The sequence below is a fragment of the Tiliqua scincoides genome, chromosome 8, assembly GCF_035046505.1.
Source record: "Tiliqua scincoides isolate rTilSci1 chromosome 8, rTilSci1.hap2, whole genome shotgun sequence".
NCBI classification, from domain to species: domain Eukaryota; kingdom Metazoa; phylum Chordata; class Lepidosauria; order Squamata; family Scincidae; genus Tiliqua; species Tiliqua scincoides.
The window spans coordinates 56,755,997-56,776,027 of NC_089828.1; the positions used below are offsets into that span (position 1 = coordinate 56,755,997).

The 20,031-nt window shown below is 47.2% G+C and overlaps 1 protein-coding gene across 1 annotated transcript in view; it reads left to right on the plus strand.

The window, feature by feature from the left end:
- The window catches only part of ANKFY1 (ankyrin repeat and FYVE domain containing 1), a 46,146-nt gene extending 26,674 nt beyond the window's left edge, over window positions 1–19,472 (plus strand). Inside the window, exons 8-25 of the mRNA XM_066635942.1 lie at window positions 447–651; window positions 1,350–1,418; window positions 4,163–4,362; window positions 4,663–4,760; window positions 5,996–6,218; window positions 7,043–7,141; window positions 7,750–7,903; window positions 8,543–8,711; window positions 9,146–9,264; window positions 9,508–9,664; window positions 10,439–10,639; window positions 11,568–11,744; window positions 12,730–12,877; window positions 13,643–13,733; window positions 14,110–14,234; window positions 14,323–14,469; window positions 15,641–15,731; window positions 16,960–19,472. Coding sequence (XP_066492039.1) covers window positions 447–651; window positions 1,350–1,418; window positions 4,163–4,362; window positions 4,663–4,760; window positions 5,996–6,218; window positions 7,043–7,141; window positions 7,750–7,903; window positions 8,543–8,711; window positions 9,146–9,264; window positions 9,508–9,664; window positions 10,439–10,639; window positions 11,568–11,744; window positions 12,730–12,877; window positions 13,643–13,733; window positions 14,110–14,234; window positions 14,323–14,469; window positions 15,641–15,731; window positions 16,960–17,092 — 2,606 coding nt within the window. The 3' untranslated portion in view covers window positions 17,093–19,472. The remainder of the gene's footprint in view (window positions 1–446; window positions 652–1,349; window positions 1,419–4,162; window positions 4,363–4,662; window positions 4,761–5,995; window positions 6,219–7,042; window positions 7,142–7,749; window positions 7,904–8,542; window positions 8,712–9,145; window positions 9,265–9,507; window positions 9,665–10,438; window positions 10,640–11,567; window positions 11,745–12,729; window positions 12,878–13,642; window positions 13,734–14,109; window positions 14,235–14,322; window positions 14,470–15,640; window positions 15,732–16,959) is intronic.
- The last annotated feature ends 559 nt before the right edge of the window (window positions 19,473–20,031 follow it).

Consider the following 20,031-nt stretch of genomic DNA (forward strand, 5'->3'; position numbering starts at 1 on the left):
GAAAGCCTCTGGCCCGCTCAACTGAACATGACCAGAACTGTGCTCTGATTGTGTCTGGAGGGTGTTCCGAGGGCCAGAGAAGTTGAATGAATGAGCCCATTCATTCATTTATTCACTCATCTAAGTTCCATCTCCAATTTATTTAATTTTTTTCTCCCGGCCCTTCACACCACACCAGATATTTGATGCGGCCCTCTGGCCAAAAAGAGAATTGAAAGTTGACAAAATCTTTCTTTCTTTTCAGGGGAGGGTAACTAAAGAAGGGGGAGATAGGACATAGGGTTTGTCCCTTTCTTCTGTTTCACATCCTTCCTTTAAATTCCTCTCTGTTCCTTGGGGGAGAAAATATGAAACAAAGGTGTTAAAGTCCTGAGTTGTGCCTTTCCCCTTCTGAAAAGGATCCCAAGGCAACGGACACTTCAAAAACCTCTTAATCTTCTCGCTAGGTGACAAGTTTGCTGCTAACTTCCTTGTTAAAAACGGTGCCCGGGTGAATGCAGCCACGTTGGGAGACCAGGAGACTCCTCTGCACCTCGTGGCTTCCTACAGCCCCAAGAAGCACACGCCAGACATAATGGCAGAAATGGCACAGATTGCGGAGTCCCTCCTAAAGGCAGGAGCCAATCCGAACATGCAGGACAGCAAAGGAAGGTGACTGTTGCATAGCAGACTGTTGGTTTTGGGACTTGTGTGCTCTCACTGAGTTGTTCTAAGCGTACAAAGTTTCTCTGTCCTGGATCTATCATCAGTCAAGTCCAGTCTAGTCTCTGACTGGCAGTGACTCTCAAGTCTGGAACCTGTTCAACAGAAGATGGAACTTTCTGCATGCAAAGCCTGTGCTCTGCCACAAACTGTGGCCTCTCCCCAAGACTGTGGTAGGATTTTCTAGAAGCATGACTTGTGATGGCATTGTGGACCATTAGAGAATGGCATTCAATCTCCCTGTATTGATGGTTGGGTAAACTCCCATAGAGAATGCGTAAGCGCAAGGGGCTACCATTATAGAAGGTCAAAGTGAGATGGCTTCTCGAGGGTCTCCTGCAGCTGAAATCCATTTTGCAAATAGTTTGTTTGTTTCAGTGGTTTAGAACAATTCCCAGTGACTTGGGGATGGTGGGAAAATTATCTGTAAGGAAGTGGGACATGTTTTTGTTTTTTTAAAAAGAAACCAACTCAGGGGCACAGGCCTTAATAACCAAAGTTGAACTGGTTTTTATAATCTTCAGCATTCAAATGCAGAATAATTCATTCTCCAGAAATATGGCTGATTCTGGCTGAATTACTTAGGAGACCTTGCTGAACCTTCTGCAAGATTTGTGTCCTGATAAAAACTCTTTTTTTTTTTGTAGGACTCCACTGCATGCCTCCATCATTGTGAGAAATGACCAGGTGTTCAGTCAGCTTCTTCAGTGCAAACAGTAAGTCTATACAAGGTAGCCAAGTACCGCCTCAACAGGTTACAAAGCACCGTTTCCCTCCATTAAATAAAACATGAAGTTCTTGTGGAGTAGGGAGCAGTGGCCTTTTTTAAACTGTCGGGTCCCCTCCCAGATGCCCTGACCCCCGATTTACCCGGGAGCAGGCACCCCATGCCCAGGGTGGGGAGGCTTCCCTGCCCTTGAAGAGGGCAAAGCAGGTTGGCTCACCCCAACCAGCCAGAGGGGGTTGTCAGGGCAAACAAGGAACACTACAGGAAACAAGCCAGGAACAGGAAAGGCCTTTTCTGCCCCACCTGGAGGAAGGGGAGGAGCCAAAGGGGGCTGGCTTGCTCCATAAAGCAGGAAGGCCAGGGATGAGAGGCAGTCAGTGTGAAGCAGGGAGCTGTGAGGTGAACAGCTCCTGCTCCTAGGCCAGGTTTGGCAGCTCTGCTAGGGAGGAGGACAAGGGTGCTGGGACCCCCTCCCCCTCCAGCCAATTGGAGGCCTCCCTGGGGGTGGAACAAGCCTGCTCCAGGCCCCTCCAGGGCAGGGACCCTACATAAACATAATGGCAAACTGTTTTTTATTTTACTGCACGTCATGTGATTTATTTGGTAAGCCACCCTGGCATCCAAACATGAAAGGCAGTCCAAGTTTAAAAAATAAGCAGGCCTGAGCCTTGGTCTTGTGCATTCATGTTCCCCCTTGGCCTTTCATTCCCTCCTCACAAAACTAGAAGCTTCTATTCCGTTTGTAGAAAACTTGCATTTTTCCTTTCATTTAATTGTGGATACTGTAGTTTGTACTAACCATAGTTTGGTTAACAAACCAGGAGATCAAGCTAGGATGTGTTTCTGGCTTGGTACTATGTTTAGCAAAGTGTGGTTTGAGCAAGCCACCATTTCTTGTACTGGGGCAAACATGGAAACTAGTTCGTTACTAATCAAAGGGAAGCGATAAACTTAGTCTTGTGTGGAAGAGGAAGGAAGGGGAGGTGAAATATGCAAGCCCAAGGCTTGTTGTGCAGGTTCTCGTAACACTAAACTATGGTTTAATGGTGCATCTGAACCAGATCATGATCCAGATCTTTCCTGGATCTTAACCAGGTTTTTTTTAATGGTGGTTTACATTTGTCTTGTACCCAGTATGTGTGCTGGCAACTATAGTGTTCTGAACTGTCTTATTGCCATATTTTTCTGTAATGGATACTTAGTAGCTGGGACTGTGGCCTGTTGCAAGGATGTCACAGCAGGCTTAGTCAGTTTCTCAGCTTTGGTAAAACAGAAGAGTGCAGAATGTAAACATTTTGTTTTTGACTTCCCTTTTAACTGTCCTCATTCTACTGCTTGTCAACATAATTGGGTGACTACACCCCTCTGTCGCAAACTTAAGGGGGGTTTGGGGTGCTCAGAGTTCTTGGTTCTCAAACCCTAAAGCCCTCAAGGCCCCTCTGCTTAGTAGTACTGCCACCACCCTGTATGTGCCAGTGCCTCAGTCCAGGGACACTGAGGCCCTCTAGGCTTAACTCTATCCCTTGCAGGCACTGAGCTCCTTCTCCAATTAAAGCTTCAGTCCTCAAGTTACTAGACCTCAGTGAGCACTTGGTAGCTTGCTGAACAGCTAGGCAGGATTCTGAACCTTTGTCCCCAACAGGTAATGAAACAACTTAGTAAAATGGATTTTAGTTTATTAAGTATATAAAGTTACATAAGGCAGCAAATGCTAGAGGCATAAACATCTAGGAAACACATCAGCAATAAAATAATAGTTAGCTGGTTATCTCTATTAGTCTCTATCTCTCACCTGGGTCAGCTTCTCTTGTAGATCTTTTAGCTCCAGGCTGCCTGTGAGACCAGATGCCCATGTTGGACAATGGAGCTCACTGCGTGTAGGATGTTGCACCCAAAACCTCTGTTCCAAGAAGGAGCCCATACACCCCTTGGGCCTCAATATTATACTTCTTAAGCTAATCGTACTGAGGTGACTTCATACTCATTTAGACTGTCCAATCAGAACTTTTGAGGACAGAACCTTCTTGAAGTGGGCCTGGTTGCCAGCCCTCTCAGTTCTTACCCCTCCCAGCTGGAGATCCACAGCTGCATTTCTTCAGCCTGATAAGGCGCCGTTCTGTCTGCAAAGGTACTACATTCCAATGGGTTGTAATTCTTGTTGTCTGTCCTTTCTGGCCAGCAGAGGAGAGACAACAATCTTTGTGTTTGTTTACTCGCATTCTTGCAACTAGGAACTGCGAGCCACTTCTCCGTTACTGACTTAGTTTGGTTCAGGCTCCACATGCTAACCAAGGCCTAACATGTACATATTCACGACACCCTCCCACTTTCTCCTCATGTAAAATTAGAACTTTTCTCCACCTCATGCATAACATTGATCATGGTCTCCTCCCTTGAGTTCTCTCCTAAACAACCCCCACCCTAAGGCTTTCAATTTATAAAAGATCCCACTAGAGGGAAAGTATTTAATGAAATCTTTCTGGGGGAAGAGACAAGTGCTGAAAAAGACCGACCAGAAACTTGAGTCTGTTCTCTGGAAAGCAGGGAACGCAAAGTCGATCTGTCTGCAAGCTGTTGAAAGTGCCCTAGGCAGATATCCACAATTTTCTGAGCTGCTTCATGTTTGAAAGGCTGGTTTGTGCCACCTTTGAACAAATTACTCTCTCAGAGCTGCCGGTATACAGCTTTGTGGGATGCAGTAGGATTTTCTTTTTGCATTTTGTTTCTGCTTAGACTTGATTTGGAACTGAAAGACCATGAAGGAAGCACTGCCCTGTGGCTTGCCGTTCAGTACATCACTGTGTCTTCTGACCCTTCTGTCAATCCCTTTGAGGACGCCCCAGTAGAGAACGGCACTTCTTTTGACGAGAACAGCTTTGCGGCCAGACTCATCCAGAGGGGCAGCAATACAGATGCTCCTGATACAGTGACTGGTATGCAAGAGTGGAGGCTGGGGTGGTGGTGGGACAAGGCTGGCAGGAAATTTGAGGATAGCAACCAGGGAATTGAGCGTGCACTGCCTTTGAGGCTAAAAAATGACATTCTTGAACTGGCTGCTTCAGCTCTTTAGCTGCCAAATCACGTTGAAGCAAGAGGTGGCTGGTGTTGAGGCCTGTAAGGCTGGATTATAATGCCTCCTGGTATGACCACTTGCCTCCTAGGATGTCACATGGAAGCAGAGACTCGAACTCTTCTCATTTGGTGTATTTTTTTTCCTCCCCTGTTGCATTTAGGAAACTGCTTGCTACAGAGGGCTGCTGGGTCAGGAAATGAGGCTGCCGCTCTCTTCCTAGCAACTCATGGGGCCAAAGTCAACCATGGGAACAAATGGGTAAGGGAAGGGATCCTTGCATCGAATAGAATTCTGATAGAACTGTCCACTGCATTCCTCCTTTACAGCCCAGGGAAGGAAGTGGATTTAAGTTACAGCAAAAAGTGTTTACTGTACTGTACGTGCTTGGGTGTGGATAATAGGGGCCTATTAGAAACCTGTTGGATGGTACCAAGTGCCCTGTGCTACTTGACACTTACTTGAATGGAATCTCCTGTTGCAGGAGAAGAGACAGGAGTAGGATGCTCCCCTTGGATAATGTCTCAGTATAATGGCAGATCATGCCTGACTAGGCTGCATATTTATGCTTCTGTGTGCATATTTATTGCAGCATTGTCTCCTTCCCCGTTTTTGCTGAGAAGTTTGAGGAAATGTTTGGAAAATCCCAGGTCATCACCAATCTAGGTGCTGACCTCACTCAAACCGGTTTAGCTTTAGCAACACCGCTGCTTCAGTTGTCTTTTGATCACACCTTGCTCTGTATCTCCTTAGAGGGGTGGTAGCTGTCCCAGAAACCCAAAACCTTAATTGAGAGCTGGTATAGGTAGAGGTTTTTGAAAAGGGCATTTTGCTCAGAAGCCCCATGTGTTCAGCAAGACTTACTCACCTGAAACAAACACCTAAGACACTGAACGACAAATCGGGACTTCTAGGTTGAATCTTGCCTCTGCCATGAGTTGACAAGGTGGCCTGAAGCAAGCTATCCTCTTGGTCTCGCCTTGCTGCAGTGTGGAGATGATCCTTGCCTACCTGACCAGGTGGTTGTATGGCAGCATCAAGATAATGCATGAAAAGTGCTTGGTGCGCTCAAAGCACTGTACAGATACTAGGTGCTATTATTATTGAGCTGATTTGACCACAGAACTGCCCCAACGCTCTATCCTTCAGTACCCGGAATGGATATTCTTGGCCTTTAGGCCCTACATGCGCCTGCACATTCTAACCAAGGTTGATGAGTCTCCCTTACATACTAGTTTTCGGTGAAGAGGTAACTTTTTCTCCTCTGTGAATAAAGTGAGTCTCTGCCTGCAGTTTGATGTAGTACAGTCAAGACATGGGCTGCCTGCCTCAGTCAAAACTAGGTCTGAGCATGTGTCTGTACTTGGCACACTGGGCAACCAAACACTATAGAAGTTGTTTAAACCCTATTCAGGAGTCTGTTCTGTTCTGTTCTCTCTCCCCCCCCCCACACACACCTGTAATTGTCTAAAACTTCCCAAACTCTTCTCTTAAAGGGGGAGACGCCGCTGCACACCGCCTGTCGGCACGGTCTAGCCAATCTCACAGCAGAGTTACTGCAGCAAGGTGCCAACCCAAACATCCAGACAGAGAAGGTGGTGCCTGCACAGAAGGGGACAGTACCATCTGCAGCAGACAGTGTCAGTCTGCAGACTCCTCTTCACATGGCCATAGCCTACAATCACCCAGACGTAGTGTCCATCATACTGGAGCAGAAAGGTAAGGGGAAGTCTGGGTGGCCTTTTTCTGATCCACCCCAGCAGCTTGGGAACAGTTCTTCTGGCTCTAATAGACTGAATAGGTTGGGTTGATTCAAACGCCCTTGGTGAGCTTACAAGTACAGTCTACCCTTTTTATCCATGGGGGATCTGTTCCAGGCCAGCCCCCCCCCCCGCAGATACATGAATCTGTGGATACACGAATCTGTGGCTACTTCTGGTTTGAAAAGCAAACCGGAAATGGCTTTCCCTGGTATCCAAGGCATCTGCGGTGAGTCGAATCTGCAGGTGCTGTGTCTGTGGGTGCCAGGGGTACCCTGTACAGTGTGCCCATACTGTATATCTTAATATTTTGTTTTCAAATTATCTGCTTTGGCAGGAAGTTGACCTGAAAAACAGAGTAGAAATGATGTTTGTGTGTTTACTACAAGTAGTTTCAAAGTTGTGATGATAAGTGCCTTCTTGAGAGAGGCATCCTCACCTGTGTGTGCGAACAGAGGGGGAGTGCCTCTAAAGAAGATGCCTACTGTGATGTGAATGTGCATTATCACCAGTCTTCTTTTGTATTGGAACTACTGTTTGCTCTTATGCAGATGATTTTGATGGACTTGCTCTGATTATTGGATGGCAGCCCTAGTTCAGAGAGGCAGAGAAGCTTGGCTGCAGTTTAGAAGTTCTAATGGGTAGAAGATGCTGTCTCTGGAAATCCCAGACAACTTGAAGAGAAGTTGGCAGGCAGCGTTTCTTAATGTGGCCTTTGAAAGCAAAATGATCCAGGAGCAAGAACAGCATATTAAAGAACACTCTCTGCTTTCTTCTGTTAAGCAAATGCCCTCCATGCCACAAACAACTTGCAGATCATTCCGGACTTCAGTCTCAAGGACTCCAGGGACCAAACCGTCTTGGGACTGGCCCTGTGGACAGGTAAGAACTGAAGTGCACTGTATAGAGGGTGATGGTCTCTTCTGGAAAGTGTTAACAGTTCTGATCGTTTTACTGGCAGGATCTCATGTGCGTGGTGTCACACAGTTTCTGTATGTTATAGTGTTATGGCTGAGTGACTGAGTTGTGAATTGGGACGGGCCTACTTCAGATCTGGCCTCTGCATTGAACGTGCCCTGTGGCTCTGGGCAGGCCACTTGTTCTGTGCCTCAGTCTTCCCCAGCAGCAATATGAGGTGGTGACACTGTTGAGTGGGTCAGAATGATAAGTTGGCATTGTATGACACTTCTCATATATCAAAGTGGTGGTGTGTTGAAACAAAAAAACAATACAAATGAGAAACCCATTGTGGACAGTGTTTGGATTGCATGTTGCAGCATAGAGGCCTGGTCTGGTGACTAATTAGTTTTCAGGCATCCTTTATGTTGAAACTTTCCTAAATCCTTCCACGGTCTGGACCCAGAATATTTGTTGTAATTTGCTGGATATTTTCTCCATAATGACAACCAGTTATGAGAACTGTGATTGGAAGAGTGAGCTACAAACAGTAATATGCTGTTCTTCTCTCCACCCCCCCTCCCCCCTTGCAGGGATGCATACTATTGCAGCCCAGCTGCTTGGATCTGGTGCTTCCATCAATGACACAATGTCAGATGGGCAGACCCTGCTGCACATGGCTATAGAAAGGCAGGACAGCAAGAGTGCACTCTTCCTGCTAGAGCATCAAGCAGATATCAATGTCAGGTAAGATTTTGCTACCCACCTTTCTTACCTACCCAGGATAAAAACTAAGCAAAAAACATGCACAGTTTCCAAAAAGCAGCAGGAAATCAAACCAAATAGTGCTGCTTGCCCGCCCGCCCGCCTGCCCGCCCTTCTCCAAAAGCAGAATGAAGAAGTCAGCCAGGCTCACTTCCTAAAGGATTTCAAGGTAGGGGCTTCTCAGGCTGGGCCTCTGTAGGGAAGGTGTTCCATAAGGTTGGTGCCACGTCTTGGAGTGAGATCTTGCACAATCCTAGATGGCAGAGTCCAGGAGAGCCAGGAAGAAGCCACTGATTATATCCTGCAGCGCCTCTGAGTTCACCACAACACACAGTTTGAGAACCGCTGGTTTAAGGCTTTCAGTGTCATGGCCAGCACCTTGATCTAGGCATGGAAACAAACTGGCAGCCAATGCAATTCACCCAGATTTGGGGTGATGTTATCCCACTGAACCTGACCTGCTGAGTTTATGCTTGCCACTTTCAGGGTGGAGGTGGCCCATGATGGCTGTTCATCATTAACTACTAGTTAACTTTAATTACTTGGTGGGGGGGGGGGTGAGTGGCTACCGTAATGCAGTCTAGTTACCTGAAAAATCTGCAGCCCAGTACATTATTGCAGGACCCGAGACGGAGAGACGGCCCTGCAGTTGGCCATCAAAAACCAGCTTCCCCTCGTGGTTGATGCCATCTGCACCAGGGGAGCAGACATGTCTGTGCCAGATGACAAAGGGAACCCTCCGCTGTGGCTGGCGCTAGAAAATAACCTGGAAGACATTGCCTCGACTCTGGTAAGGGTGGTGACTGTGGCGTTCTTCTGTCACAGCCTTGATGGGAATTCTTAATCCTGATTGGAAGAGACCCTGCAAAAGCAATAGGTTGCCAGCTTTGGTGAAGTGGCAAACCATTGCTTTGCCTGCAGTGGAGCAGAGTGTCCACATGTGCTCCAGATAATAGGGCCATGCAAATTTAAACTCTGCATGGTGCTGTGGAATGTAGCCATGCCCCCTATTCCAATCTTGCCTTGCTCCCGACAGCTTGCTGGGGAACACACAACTATAGTTTGGTTCTCATGTGAGCCCACCCCAAAGCAAAATCTATCTTAAGTTCTCTGATTTCTACCCCCAAGGAGATGGCTGTTTGAGCTGGTCTCCGGGGAAAATCCCAGACTTCCACCAGATCGGTGAAATGTCTGCCTCCCTCCTACTCCTCTTCTTCCCTGTAGGTAAGACATGGCTGCGATGCAACTTGTTGGGGTCCGGGACCAGGTGGCTGCTTACAGACGCTGCTGCACAGAGCCATTGATGAGAACAGCGAGCAGATCTCCTGCTTCCTTATCCGCAGGTAAGGGGCAGAACTGTGGTCCTCTGTAGGTTGCCGCCCCAAACTCTGAGCAAACCAGCTTCAACCAGTTGTGCGCCCCGTGGGTTCCTAACAACATGGCTGCTCTTTTCTTCTTCCTTTTGACCTATTTCTGGCAAGCTGCCAACATTGAAGCTGCGGGACTGAACGTACCTGCCTGTGGGCGTGTGCGCACGCAGCTCTGGTGTTCCGGTTGACTGCTAATGGTGCTGTTTTGCTTTCCAGTGGCTGTGATGTCAACACTTCCAGGAAGCCAGGCGCCAACGGTGAGGGGGAAGAGGAGGCCCACGACGGGCAGACACCTTTGCATTTGGCAGCTTGCTGGGGCTTGGAGGAGACGGTGCAGTGTCTTCTAGAGTTTGGCGCCAATGTGAATGCACAGGTAGGAGAAGGAACACTTGTGTGCCTTGTTGTGTGCTCACAGCACCGCCCACTTCTCCTAGCACTGCTGGAAGTCTTCTGATTCAGCTTCCTTTTTCCCCACCATGATCCCTCCTGGGAGGTCTACAGGCAGAGTTTGAGGCTGGCAGCCCTCTCCTGTTTGTCCCCAGCGTTTGGTACTTGGAGGCAAACTGCCCCTGTACTTGGGAGGTCCCATTATCATGGCTGATAGCATGAGAAAAGCCCTGCTGGGTCAGACACGAGGTCCACCTATTCCAGCATCCTGTTTCACTCTTGTGACTTTCCCTCCTGTAATCACAGAGACTACAGAAATCACAGAGATGACTGTGATTTAGTAATCACGGAAGTCACTCACATTTCTGTCCTGCATCTTGTCACTGCAGCTAGAAATGCTGCTCTTTGAGATCGAGCTGCAGGGACAAGATGCGAGTTTCTGAACCATGTGGCATGAAGCTCCTCACCTTCATTCCTCCTCTTAGAAGGAACTTGTATCATTTTTTAAAAATAGAGTCTAACAGCCCTAGAAGCTGCTCTGTCTCAGTAAGATTGGCTGCCCCAAGTCCATGCGTGGAGTTTGAGCTCATGTATTGGGCTTGACCCCAGACTTCCCAGATTAACCTCAAGCACTTTGCTGTCCTAGGCCAGCACCTTCCCAGAGGATCTCTAATGGATGCCTGTAAATAGGGCGCCAAAAATAGTTCCTGTGCAACGAGCTGATTTTGCATGGCTGACTCCACTGAATCTCTCTTCTCAGGACGCAGAAGGAAGGACTCCGATCCACGTGGCCATTATCAACCAGCATGCTGTCATTATCCAGCTGATGATCTCCCACCCTGACATTCAGCTGGGCATCCGTGACCGGCAAGGCATGACCCCTTTTGCGTGCGCCATGACCTGCAAGAACAACAAGGCGGCCGAAGCAATCCTGAAGCGGGAGCCAGGAGCTGCAGAGCAGGTGGACAGAGCGGGGACAGGCGAACCTGTTGCAGTCTTCTGGGGCTGGGCCAGCAACGGAAGGGTCACGGGCCCCATCAGCATACTCCGTCTGAGCATTTTATTTCTGGGCGGCTTTCCCACAGTCCAAGGCAGCTCCCAGTAACTGTAAAATGGGTGGGATTTCCTGGCATCGCTTTGAAGACTGGAAAGGATTTCTGCCTCCTGGTTATTGAATAATAGAGTTCTCTGCTGCTCCTTTCTCAGCCTTCATATTGCTCATCTGCAGGATGGGAGTAGCTCTTAGGTTGCCTTTCACCAGGTCTTGCTGCTGGCCAGTTTGAGAATTTGCTGTTAATCCCCACATGATTCTGCAGATCAGGCCTTCTGAGTCTTATGTAGGTCATTGCCTTGTACAGCTCCTGGGATGGTGGTAGGCAGTAGGCTTTGTCCCGAGGTACTATTTGGCATTTGGCTCTGCTGCCTGTCATTTTTAGCGCCAGATTCTAGTGGGTGGGATGTGGCCACTTGAAATCAAATCAAGTTTGAAGCCTGCCCATCCCTGCTGTCATCTGGGAGGGTTCCATGGCTCTGACAGAGACCCTGCTTTGCATCCGGGAGGCTTCAGGTTCAGTGCTGGCAACATCACCGGGTAGGGTTGGGAAAGAGACCCTTTTCTGTCCAAAACTCTGGAGAACTGCTGCCAGCAGACGGTGCTGAACAGGATGGACTTGTTCATCTACCTCTGAGAGCACACTAGGTGTCTGTGCTGGGTGTCTGCCCTTGAAAGCTTGTGCAGCACTCGCATTCAGGCTCCATAGTAGTTGACCTTCTGGCCTCTTGCAGGCTACTTGTCTAGAGTTTGTTAAGACCATGGGCATTGGCTTTGGAGGTGCAATCCTTGAGAACCTGGCCAAGGGAGGGGCTCACTTTTATCTTCCCTGCCATAGGTGGACAACAAAGGCCGGAACTTCCTCCATGTCGCTGTTCAGAACTCGGATATTGAGAGTGTGTTGTTCCTGATCAGCGTCCAGGCAAATGTGAATTCCAGGGTCCAGGATGCCTCTAAGCTAACTCCTCTACATCTCGCTGTGCAGGCTGGCTCTGAAATCATTGTGCGCAATCTGGTATGTCTTGTGGAAGAGGAATCTGAACTTGATGGCATTCACTAGCTGGGGTGGCTGCTTCTGCAGGACTCCTTTGGAGTGAGGCTGATCGAGGTGTGCCTGTTCATCAACCACCAATGGCCATTGCATTTGGATAACTGCCAGAGGCAGTGTAAAAGGGGGAAACTCCTGCTTTTTTGGGGGGGGGGGAGGGGGAGGTTGCTTTATGCATTTCACTTGTAACCTAGTGATCCATGTGCAGATGCATGTGAATTACTGCATGGTCTTGGGTGATTGACTGTCTCTTTGGTTGTCCCTTAATACTGGCCTGTCTTATAGGATGGCTCTAAGGTTTGTAGAGAGACATGAAGCACATTAAATACTCTCACTGTTTTAAAAAAGGAATCCTGTTTTCTTGAGCATTGCTTGGTCTTGTGTTTGATTTATTTTATGGGGAAACAGAGAAGGGAGTATGCAGAGTTCTTAGCTCCATATGTGACACTTTCCAATTTCAGTGATGCTGGCCTTCTCGTGTCCGTTTGTTACTCTCTGTTGCATCTGGCAGTGCTGGTCAGTTGTGGTGCTCGTATTTTGTTAACATCCTGGTTTTTTAAAACTCCTATGTAGCTGCCTTGAGCATTTCCCTAGTGGGAAGGGGAAGTATAAGATGTGATTTTTTAAAAAAAATTAATATATAGAAACACTCTGGTTTTAAAAGGGCACTTGTAGTTAATGGGGGCCACACTTTTTTAAAATTGCAATTGATAGAAGCCATTTTATAAGTATTCCCCTTTCACTGACATGCCAGAAGGAATGCCTCTTAGATGGAGCCTATGGCAACCTGTTCTTGCACCATCTATAAACAAGGTTGTACTTTGTTTTCTTCATGTGCAAACATTTCGTTTATCAACTAAAATTAAGACTTTTCTGTTAATCGGGGCGGAGGGGGAGGAATGGCCCTAGTGTAATCATTAAGACATATGCTGAGAAACCTCTTTTTCTCCAGCTGCTTGCAGGTGCCAAAGTCAATGAACTGAACAAGCACCGTCAGACGGCCCTCCACCTTGCTGCTCAACAAGACCTTCCCACGATTTGCTCTGTCCTTCTAGAGAACGGAGTAGACTTCACAGCTACGGATGAAAATGGGAACAATGGTAACTTATTCAGGAGCACTTTTTCCTGTTGACTGGGTTCTGTGTTGGAGTTCTGTCTAAGTCTAGCACAATAACACTTAAATGTATTCCCCTTTCTTTCTCTGGGTTGTTACAACCTTAGATCGCCCCACAGAACCTTTCGGTTGAGCAGATACATGCACACATCAATTCCCAATTCTAAATCCAACTCTTTAGCTGCTAAAGAGGCAGAGGTCACCACCTCTGACTTACCTTTGGCATGGAGTTTTGCTGAACCTTCCAAAGACACATGTACAGGTCTGCCCTTCTCATCTGTGATTTGACTAGTGCAGATGGCCAGCACGGACACGAGAGGCCCTACTGATTTTCTGAAGAAAAACGGTGTTAAAACCTTTAAATTGTGGTTTTAACCCGTTTTTCTCACTATAGTGGAGTGGGCAGGCAGGCAGCCTTGGGTAATTAGAACTGCTGTTTCTGGCTTGCAGCCCCCTCCGTTGTCCTTTGGTCACCCCACAATGCAACACGGAAGCACTTAATCAAGTCTCTGTTGCATTCTTCGATGCACCAGGGGCAAGGGCCAAGTCACTTGCCTTGGTGGAAACTGAAAATAGCTGTTAACCTGCCTGCCACTCTGCTGTAGTAAGAAAAGCGATGCACTCTTTTGCAGTTAGTGGTTTTGGCATCTGTGGGGGTTCTGCCCCCCCCCCCGATGCTGAGGGCAGACTATACTGGTCTGCACATGATTCCAGCAGAAGCTAAGCACTCATCTCTCCTCTCTCATTGCAGCCCTCCACCTCGCAGTGATGCAGGGGCGCCTAACCAACATCCGCACCCTCCTGACAGAGTCCACGGTGGATGCTGAGGCCTTTAACCTCAGGTGAGTGCAATAACTTTCCTTGCCAGCAGAGAGACCATCTCCATTTTGTTCAGCTCTCTTGAGAACCCGTGTCAGTGTTGCAAATGGCTGTGTGCTAGCCCCTCATCTTTGGAGTCGTTCTTCGGGCACTGAGAAAGTGCCCCTTGGCTAAAAGTTTTGTTTTTTTCCAAATAAGCAGCCCAAGATTGCATATGTGAAATAATGCCATTGAGATTAGGAGCCCTTTGGGGCAGGGACCTAGCTTCTCATTCTTTGCAAGGTACCACATGAAAATGGCACAGTGTACTAAAAATAATGGCAGTGATGGGCATCACTGAAACAGCCAGACTTGCTTGTATTGCATGTGTGAACATGATCAGTGTCTTCTCCTCCTCAGAGGCCAGTCCCCAATGCACATCTTGGGACAGTATGGGAAAGACAACGCAGCTGCCATCTTTGACCTCTTCTTGGAGTGTATGCCAGAGTACCCTCTTGACAAACCAGATGCTGAAGGAAACACTGGTAAGCCTAACCATTGCTGGACCATGTAAGGCTATGTAGCTGTGTTCTGACCCAGCACTGAGACCTAAGGGTTTCTTTTTCCCTCCAGTGCTGCTTTTGGCTTACATGAAGGGCAACGCCAACTTGTGTCGGGCTATTGTGAGAGCTGGAGCGCGCCTCGGCGTCAACAACAATCAGGGAGTCAACATCTTCAACTACCAAGTTGCTACGAAACAGCTTCTCTTCAGGCTTCTAGGTGAGCGCCCTGAGCATGCGGCCCCTCAGCATCTGTCCTGGGAAGATTGCCCCACGTGGCTTGGTTTTTACGAGAGGTTCTTGGAGTGTATTGGTGCAGGAAGGTTGGCTCATGTCCCTGTGGAGCTACCTGAGGCCTAAGGGCATCTTCTCAGGCCCTGCTCTCTGGTCCACCAGTCGCGCAAGTGCAGTTGGTGGGAACGCAAGGCTGGATTTGGTCTGTGGTGGTGCTGCAGTTATGGAATAGTCTAAAGAACACTGGTCTTCAACCTTTTCTGTGCCGTGACCCCAATATATAAAGTATAAGACGGGGGACCCCACTGTCGATCCTGGCCCCCACCCCACCATTGCCCACTCTCCGCCCTTGTAATGAACTCCCAGCACTGTTCACTGTAACCAAATATTTTTATTGGGGGGGGGAGCATAAAAGGTTACCATGAAGCCTGGCATTAGTGAAAGTTATTTGAGATCAATTGCCAAGAACCTGAGCAGGACTGGAACACAATTTCCTGGTACTGGAAAGGGCACTCCACACTAAAGATACCTCACCCTTTAGCTGGTGATACTCTAGTTCAGTGATCCTTTTTCATTCCTGTGAGTTGCCGTGACCCCAGAACTGAGGCTTCGTGACCTCATTGGGGTCCCAACCCCAAGGTTGAAGAACCCTGTGTTAGAAGGTCGGGTAGACCACCACACTTCTAGTTTTGGTTTTGAAACAGGCTCTTAAAAAGCCAGATAAAACAATACCTTTTACCTCTGCTGTGTTAGTAATAGAATCTTATTGTCATTTTTCCTAATTTTGGACAGCAGCTCTCTCTCTGCTGCATAAAGATCTTAAGAACGACATAGAAATATGTCAAGTACAATAAATTTTACAAAACAAAAAAGGAATACCCTCCTTTTTCCATTACGGAAAGCACAAAGCAACATTCAGTACCAAATGAGATATTGTACATGTTAAGAAACCCACTAAAAACGTCGATCTGTAATTTTAAATCTCTGCAGCTTACTCTTTTGATGCATGTAAGCAAAAAAAAAATTGAGAAATGAAAGTGTGCTGTAATAAGCTACAAACTGTTAATAGTGGCAAATTTTTTCCCTATTTTCTGTTGATTTGAGTATTGAAACTTAGCTGGTTTCAAGGATGTCTCATATCCTTCTTTGGTTTGCAGATATGCTATCCAAGGAACCTCCCTGGTGTGACGGCTCCAATTGCTATGAGTGCAGTGCCAAGTTTGGGGTCACAACAAGGAAGCATCACTGGTAAGTTTTTTTTTTAACTTTTTAGTGTTTCAGTAAGTTTTTTTTAATTTTAAGTCTTGCTTTTTTCAAGGTGGCTTACAGAAACTGTGTTAAAACACAGTTAATTTAATAAAACAAATTGATCAGCAAGATGACTCCAGAAGAAAAGAAACAAGTGCAGCTGTGGATAGAGGGCAGCAACCAAGCTCTTGAAAGCCTATTGGAATAGGCAGGCCTTCAGTTGGGAGAGAGCACCAGATGTTCCTGCCATGGGGCAGGATTCCACATGAGCGGAGTACCACTGAGAGGCCTCTTATGTGTTGCTGCCAGATGAACATTGGAAGGAGGCAGTACCTGCAAGAAGGCCTCTCTGAGGAATCTTGTAGGATGAGCACATTAATGTGGGGGAAGGCAGACCTGAAGATAACCTTGGTCCCGTGATTCTTGATCACAGAGGTGTGTGGCATGATTAAAAAAACCTCACACCTGTTAACACTGTTGGCTGCATCTTGTACTAAGTCTGGCATAGATACCTGTGGCTCACACAAATGGATGCAGCTCAATTTGTTATGTAAATAGTTCCGCGAAGGGCTCAGCAGTCCCAACTTTGTTCCATACCTTTGTAAGGCACCTGACAGCTGCTGTTGTAGAAATCTGCCATGGGATAGGCTGTCTGTGGTATCTGCTTGTTCTGTGCAGGTTGAATATGGCTGCAAACTTGGCTGTGAGGGTGCAGTACCCTTGAGGTACGGTGAGAAGACTCCCTGCCCGACTTCCACAATCCAGATTCAGTTACGCAGTGTATAGAATCTGCTGCTGGAGTGCCTTCCTCTGCCACACATCTGCCCATCCTCTTTTCAAGCCATTGGCAATCAGTGGCTTCTTGATCAGATGCAGTATATCCCAAAAGCCAGTTACTTTGGGCGTGGAACTGGAGAGTTCTGATGACTTCGTACCCTGATTCTGGACTCTCAGGCATCTGGTTGCCAATGGAAAGCCGGATGCTGGACTAGGTCTAGCAGGTCTAGCAGGTTCCCCATCCCCTCAGACCTATTTGCGTGCTTAGCAACCAGCGCTCTTCACGTCAAGGAAACTGCCAAAGACTGCCATGGGGTGGGGATCATAAAGGAGTCCCCTATCCCTCCAGTATTCCAGCTAAACACTTCACTTGCCACCTTCAGCAAGTGATGTCTTGTCACACTCAGATGGAAGACGACAAGTTTAAACTTTTATTTTTCTCTCCTCACAGCCGGCATTGTGGGCGTCTGCTGTGCCACAAGTGCTCCATGAAGGAGATCCCCATAATAAAATTTGACTTGAACAAGCCTGTCCGGGTCTGCAACATTTGCTTTGATGTCTTGACTCTGGGAGGAGTTTCCTAGTCGTCGGTGGGAAGAGGACTGATTTCCAGGTGACAACATCTCTCCAGTCTTGCAAGAGCTCTGCAGCGAGTTGCCTGTAACAGAGACCAAGGGGAGGGGGTGGAGAGAGCATATACTTCTGTCTTCCTTCTACAACAGACTCTGATCAACATAAGGGACCACATCTATGCGTATTCCAGTATAAATGAGTTTTGTACAATTCCCTGAATGTGTAACGGTGGGTATTCTAGATACTGGATCAGGAGCAGATGGGAGTGTAGGTGAGAGAACACTGAATTGGACTAGACCCTCTGCTTATTGCTAGTGCAGGGCATCTTGGGAAATGAAGGTTCTGCATTAACTGATCATGTTGCAAAACAGACTTTGGTAGGCTGTGCTGCAGTGAGTGGGCTGTTCTGAGATCCAGTTCCATTTTTTATAGATATATTGTTAGCACTTAAATTTCTGGATAACTCTATCTGCCCACTCTTGCTACCTTGGTGGAGCGAGCAGTCTAATTTTTCTCTCTCCAGCGTTGTCACAAATGGGCGACTGTACGGTGCGCAGCGACTGCCCCTCCCAGAAAAAGTCCTCTCCACACACAGGGTTTTGTTTGTGTTGCTGAAGAATTTTTTTGCGTGGCCTTATTATACAAGCTTTACAGTTTCTTCTGGAGAAACGGAGCCAGAATTGCAGATCCTGTGTCTTCATAATCCTTCTCTTCCTCCCCCGCCTCCAAAATAGTTGACTATCATGTCAAAAGTGGAAAGATGGGAAACTATCTTTTCAATCAGATTTAATCATGGCTTCTCAAAGGGAAAAACTCTGGAAAGCTACTGGCTGTAATAATGTACCAATGGCTTGGCCAATATTTCTCAGTTTACAGTGATGTTGCAGGAAGTTCTGGTAGTCTGGGACTAAGCCAGTTCTGGAGAATCTCTCAACGACAAACTGTAAAGACACCGGGGGTGTGGGTGGGGGGAGAAGGTGGATGTGGCATCAATGACCCAGGGCCTGATGTGAAGGCCATGATTCAGCTGATGCCAGAGGAGCCTGTCACAAAGGAAACTGAGGCATAGTTGCCTATTTGTTTACAGGCCTTGGAGCTGGAATGGCTTCTATAGAGGCTTTATCCATTAGTTTCTGGGATTACACCACACATACCCACCCTTGCTCCTGAGATCCCAGGAGACTAGCTTAATTCAACACTCATCATGCCCTTGAGATAGCAGTATTAAATGGCCAGCTCGAAAGAGCTTGGCTTCCCGTTCTTGCAGGTGCTCACACTGTCCTTTTGCAACAGAACATTTCATGCAGCTGTTCAACACCTAAATAGGGTTCCTGGAAAACACTCCTTTGAATCACAGGCTGTTGAGTGTGACAGCTCAGCGGGGCAAACTGAGCATTCTGATGAGGTCCAACCACTGTTTACTTGTCAAACTTTTCCTTTTTTAAAAAAAAACACAATGTACAACACAAAACAATTCTAGAAGAAGAGCAAAAATGGAGGCTTAACTCTGTCCCATGACTGAATCTGTTGGAAGGTGTGTCTGTTTCTCTCTCGCCTTCAGTAACCACTACTCTTTTTCAGTGTCGGGGGAAAATCATTCATAACTTCAGATTGAATTCTTTTCCCTCATTAGAATACTAATGTGTCCTCTAATGCCTACATATATATATGTAAAAAGAGCTGATACCAGAGTGCTACTTTTTTATATTACTGTGATTTATAGAATAACTGCTTTGTATGTTAAGTGAAACCTGGGCATGTGCAGTAAAACGAGGGGAAAACTCTCAAAAGGTTGAAGGCCAGAATAGTACATTTCAAGGGGATCCCAGGCTGCTGCTCGCCTTTCAGACCCTGAAAAACAAAAAAACTGGAACTCCTGCCCTCCTCAGTTCTGTGGAGATGATGGATTGGGGAGCGGGCTATGCTTTGTGTCTTCCTTCTGCTGAGGGATGATTCCTGTTTGTCTGCCTGCCCTCCCCTGCTCCAAAAGAACTAAAACAGTGCCAGCTGGCAATGATTCAGTCTCGCTTGTTTTCTCTCCACCTCAAAAGTGCAAACTCTTGAGAGGCCTTTTGCAGGAGATTCTGGAGGCTCCAGGTAGAACCAGCCCTTTCCCACCCCAAGACGTAGCGTTTCACCTGGAGCTGCTCCATGACTGATCTTGTAGCATTCCGTGGGTGGGTGAGTCACTAAGTGATGCAGCTCTGCTGCTTCTGCAGGGCAAGTGCTGGAACACATGCGGGGAACCCACAGAGTTGGGGAAAGGGAACAAGGGAATCTTTCCTCTCTGGGACTTGCATCTTGGGCAGTTTGTTTCTGGGTTCTTGGTGGACTTTGTCAGGTTGCACAAACATAATCCCTGTAAAGCACTTTTTAATAAAACACTTAAGTCTGATCCTTAACTGACTTGGTCACCTGTTTGTGTGTCAACGGCTGTTGCTGCTCAGAGCTTGGTTTGTCCTTGGGCTCAAAGGTTTCCACCAACTTCTGTGAATTGGCTGCAAGATCAGCTTGAATAGTGAAGCTTTCAGTGGTGCAAACAGCTGGCAATCTGGATAGAGAGTCTGTTCTCAGGGCTGGAATGCTAACCTGTGCTATGAGGTAATTTTCATTTCCCCAAATTAAAATCACATTTTCCAATTTTCTCTAGTAATTGGCATGCCATAGATTGTGTGTGAACCCAATTTCAGCGTTTTTGACAGGCCTCGCAGATCCCAAAACCATATCAAGTTCAACTTTTTGGGTACCCTGGAATGACAAAAAGTTTTTTTTTGGGGGGGGGGGGAGCGAGCCCTTAAATGCCATTGCTAGGGAAAGTTTAGCAAATGTCTACACACACATACTATATAGTTTCTAGTAGCCGCAGGAACACAGGATGCCAACTGATTGATTTTACTAATAGAAATATTTCCAGATCACTTTAAGAAAGCTATGTGGGTCACAACTGTCA